At 48.5% G+C, this 4,751-nt stretch overlaps 1 protein-coding gene across 1 annotated transcript in view; it reads left to right on the top strand.

Moving 5' to 3' along the window:
- The window catches only part of LOC104131256 (complement decay-accelerating factor), a 13,601-nt gene that overhangs the window by 2,877 nt on the left and 5,973 nt on the right, over positions 1–4,751 (top strand). The window contains exons 2-8 of the mRNA XM_035899927.1: positions 126–317; positions 1,431–1,622; positions 1,851–1,947; positions 2,109–2,194; positions 2,606–2,800; positions 3,565–3,642; positions 4,198–4,224. Coding sequence (XP_035755820.1) covers positions 126–317; positions 1,431–1,622; positions 1,851–1,947; positions 2,109–2,194; positions 2,606–2,800; positions 3,565–3,642; positions 4,198–4,224 — 867 coding nt within the window. The remainder of the gene's footprint in view (positions 1–125; positions 318–1,430; positions 1,623–1,850; positions 1,948–2,108; positions 2,195–2,605; positions 2,801–3,564; positions 3,643–4,197; positions 4,225–4,751) is intronic.

Here is a 4,751-nt window from a genome sequence, read left to right as displayed (position 1 = left end):
GGACGGGGGATGGGGGGAGCCCGGGCACCCAGGGCGGCCGCTCCCTGCGGGGGTGCGGGTGCTGTGCCCTGCCCCGGGCAGCTTTAAGTCGAAGCCGCGCTAAAGCCGGGTTCACTTCGCTCCAGGTGACTGCGGGCCGCTGCCAAACATCAACCACGCGGAGCCCCCGGAGGACGTGAAACATCGGGAACGCTTCCCCGTCGGCTTCAAAGTAACGTACAGGTGCCTTGCGGGTTATAGCAAACTCCCCTTGCTCTCGGATACGATGCAGTGCCTTGCGAACACCGAGTGGTCCAACCTCCAGGAGTTTTGCGGTCGTAAGTATTTCCCTGCCTCTGAAAGGAGTCGCTTAGGGATGCGCTTGTGCAAACGGTCTCTGCCTTAGCAGTCACCGTGTCAAGGCTTTCCTCATCCGAAGTGACACATGATAAAGTTGCTTGTCAGAGAATCTCTTACTGCCCCTTTTTCCTAACTCTGCTTACTCTGTTGGAGTCACGGACTGGCCCTTGTGTGTTAATTAAAATAGATCATTCGTTTGGGGGAGCACAGGGAAGGGGGGCAGAGCCGTAGTGGCGAAGCGCTGGCACAGCTGATGTGGGGGGGAGGTTTGGCATTGGGGATTTGCCTCCCCACCTCAAACGTCTCATCGGTGGAACTGGCAAGGGAGGTAAGCACCGCGCTTGTGAACGATTGTAAGAGGGCAAATTTTAACATTTAAAATCTTTTTCCGTTAAATAGTCATCAAGGGATACTTTGGAATTACACAAATCACGAATCACCTTCTTAAATGTATTTGTGGTATCCATATTCTTAGGGAGGCTTGTGAATTATCACTTGGATTATACATAGTGGAATGCCAAATATTGTGAATTATCACTTGGATTATACATAGTGGAATGCCAAATATTGTGAATTATCACTTGGATTATACATAGTGGAATGCCAAATATTGTGAATTATCACTTGGATTATACGTAGTGGAATGCCAAATATTGTGAATTATCACCTGGATTATACATAGTGGAATGCCAAATATTGTGAATTATCACTTGGATTATACATAGTGGAATGCCAAATATTGTGAATTATCACTTGGATTATACATAGTGGAATGCCAAATATTGTGAATTATCACTTGGATTATACATAGTGGACTGCCAAATATTGCTAATTTTTACTTGGATTATACATAGTGGAATGCCAAATATTGTGAATTATCACTTGGATTATACATAGTGGAATGCCAAATATTGTGAATTATCACCTGGATTATACATAGTGGAATGCCAAATATTGTGAATTGTCACTTGGATTATACATAGTGGAATGCCAAATATTGTGAATTATCACTTGGATTATACATAGTGGAATGCCAAATATTGCTAATTTGCTTTGTAACTGTACGTTTTGGTTGTCTTTGTTGTCACTAGGTAGCTGTTCCAGCCCGCCCCGTGTGCGTTTTGCTAGACTATCAGAAGAAGATGGAATACAGAATTTTTATGCCGTTAATACCGTGGTGACCTATGTTTGTCGCTCGGGCTATGAGAACGCCACAGACCAGCTCCCCACCAGCACTTGCCTTGACAATGTCACATGGTCAGCAGTTCCCGAGCTATGTCGGAGTGAGTGTCTCCGTGTCGTTTCGTTTTCTCCAGCGTCTTCCATCTGCAGCACTGTGTTCCGAGTGCCGTGCCTGATTTGTATTTTGGGATTGCTTTTTTATTTTTAATGATCTTTTAGCATGAAACACCATCAGATGCCTGGTTTGATGTTGCCATCCTGTCATGAAAAGTATCGCCAGGTTTTTTTCCCCGTCCTTGTAGCGTCCCAAGGATAATCTTCTTTTTCAGGGAAATCTTGCGGTGTGCCAGCCAACCCAGAACACGGCAAAGTTATTGCAAACGATCATCTGTTCGGTGCAAGAGCAAATGTAGTTTGTGACCATGGGTGAGTGTGAAGCCAGGTGCCTGCTGCATCCCAGTTGCCTTGCCAGAGTCACTGGTGTGCGCGCTGGGACAAGGGGAGTCTGCAGCACCTCTCTGGGGTGACACGTTCTTGGCTGGTCACAACAAACTCATTGATTTGCTGGTGTGGCTTTACCCCTGCAGGTACGTGTTAAAGGGAGCATCGACTTTCATTTTTTGTTCCCTGGTGGGAGATAAAGTTGCCTGGAGTCAACTTCCAGCTTGTCAGGGTAAGTGAAGTTGTCCAGCGCTTGACTGGAAATACCAGATATTCCAATGCAGAAATACGGAGTCGTGTGTTGATTTTTACGAAGCAGAGGGTTTCTGGAGAGGAGCCAGCTGGCGTGGTGAAGCAGGGCCTAGCCACTAGCATCGCTGGGGCCTTCTGCGTGTGAAAGACAGACAAAAATGAGGAATTCGCTGTCCCGGCAGGCTGCCGCCGCCCCTGGACACGCAGGACAGCGAGCTGGGAGGCACCTAAAAATAATTGCGTGCCGAGCGGGCGGCCAGCGCTCCCGTTTCAGCCCCTGCTCCTGCAGCGGGTGCCTCTGTGCAAGCGGCCCGTGGGTTTTCCTCTCTTCACTCGTGGAGAAGAGCATCCCAGGGGTCACCTCCCAAACCCTTTTCTTTTTCTTCCCCAGCTATTACTTGTCCTCCGCCTCTAGCTATTCCCAGTGGGAAGCACAACAGCAACGGTATGGAGAAGTTCACGTACAGCTCGCTCGTGACGTACTCGTGTGACCCGGGGCTCCAGCTTGTGGGGAATGAAACTCTTCACTGTACAACGGAGAACGGCGTCAATGGCATCTGGAGCGGGCCTCCTCCCAAATGCAGGGGTGAGCGGTGCTGGACAATCAGCCTGTTCTCGAGCAGTTTTTCTTGCTGTGCAGTTAATCAGTCCTAATTAGTCTCTCAGAAAGGGAAAAACCCCAGTCTGGCCAGGCATTCCCGTAGGGTTTACTTCCAGGGGAGCAGCATCTGTGCACAGCAGTGCCGGTTCACAAGTTTTATTAACAGTGTTGGTCAGCAATTTTTATTAACACACAAGCGTCGGCGCGCGGCTCCAACAGACTAAGAGTTAGGAAAAAGGGGCAGTAAGAGATTCTCTGACAAGCAACTTCACTGTGTGTCACTTCGGATGAGGAAACCCTTGAAATGGTGATTGCTAAAGCAGCGACTGTTTGCACAAACACCACGCCGAGCTGTGCTGATGAACAACATGAGCACAGTCGTACACAATTTTACATTTTTCCCTTCAAGAGAAACAGGCAGAATTTTAATACACAGTGTGCGAAGTGTATCAGGATCAGCAAAGCCCATGGAGTAAACCTCAGCATGGATTTACCGCTCGTGTCCAACAACACCCGGGCAATAAAGCCAAGTGGGACAGCAGACTCCCCTCTATCCGTAAGGCTTGTGGTGTCACCACGAGGACCCTGTGTGACTTCCACAGCTCTCGCTGTCGTAGCCACTGATGCACAGGTCAGAGGCCACCTGCCCATGCTACATTTACTCCTCACTGCAGTATTTTACATAGTATGTATAAATGGGGAATTATCTCAGATATAATTTTGAGTGGTTTTCCTCTATTTTTTTCTAGCTGTAGTTAGCACTGCAGCAACGACAAACCAAACCACACCCTTGGAAGAGAAGGCAGAAGGGAGTCTTCTCTGGCTAGGTAAGAGGCTTTCTGCCTCAGGGTCGTTTTAATTGCTGAATTGCACCCGTGCTGGGTGCCGGTGACTCCCTGTGCTGTTGGGTTTCTGCTCTCACTGTGCCGCCTTCATTTCTTTTGGTGGGGCCACCTTCCAGTTTCTTATTCCCTGGTCTAATCCCCTTTTCTCTCTGCTCTCCGCCAAGGGTCTCTCTAGCTGGCATGATACAGAGTAGGATTTTTGATGCTTTAATCCCCCGCCCCGTGCAGCCAAGCACCTCAGTAGAAACCACCGACGTTATCTTGGCTGGTTTTGGATGTTGCTGAGGGTGGAGGTAGCCTGGAGCTACGGACCTCAGCTCCATCCGTGGAGAGAGGTGGGGTGAAGGGCTCGAGCATAACGGTGTGTGTAGTAGTTAATGACAGATGGTTTTACAGCGTTGTGTCTTCTCAGCAGTGTTATGCTTATCGGGGTTTGAATAATATTGTTCTGTGGGCAGAGATAAAGGAACTTTCTTGTTTAGTGATCAGCTGTTGGCTTCATTTTTCTAACATCAGGTTCATTATTTTCTTCTCTAGTTGGTGTCTTCGTCCCTGTTTTCCTTGGTAAGTAGTATAAAATGGAAAATACACTTTCCTAACCCAAAGCTGTTACTTGCTGTTAAATACCTGGAGTCAGCGGCTGTGGTTTATTCGTTTCACCACCCCTCACACTGAGTGTCTCCGGTCAGGAATCAGGGGTTTCTCGGCTGTTGGGTAGCGCAGCAGCGTTGCCAGCAAGCGGGTGGATTGCCTGTGTCAGTACAAAGCATTACATCAGCTGGGCATGAAATGGAAGAAGCCAGAGAAGCCAGCGTAAGGAGCCAACCAACAACTGCACGTCCCATTCACTCGCTGATAAAGTTGCTCTAAAAGGCCTTGGCAGACGTTGAAAATTAAGAGACCAGTGACGCTTGGAACGTCCCTGTTGCAAAAGAGATCCAGTACAAAAAAATGGCGTGTATGTTTAAAATAGAAAAGAAACAGGCGGCTGTCTATGAAAGCACTAACACATGAGGATCCCACCCTGAAGATCAGCCCAGCACCCCATGTCGCAGTGGTTTCTGTGCTCTGTGTTCAGAGGCACGGGGGGG

The sequence above is a fragment of the Egretta garzetta genome, unplaced genomic scaffold, assembly GCF_000687185.1.
Source record: "Egretta garzetta isolate BGI_Z169 unplaced genomic scaffold, ASM68718v1 scaffold588, whole genome shotgun sequence".
Lineage (NCBI taxonomy): Eukaryota > Metazoa > Chordata > Aves > Pelecaniformes > Ardeidae > Egretta > Egretta garzetta.
This window is presented reverse-complemented; position numbering and strand designations above follow the sequence as displayed.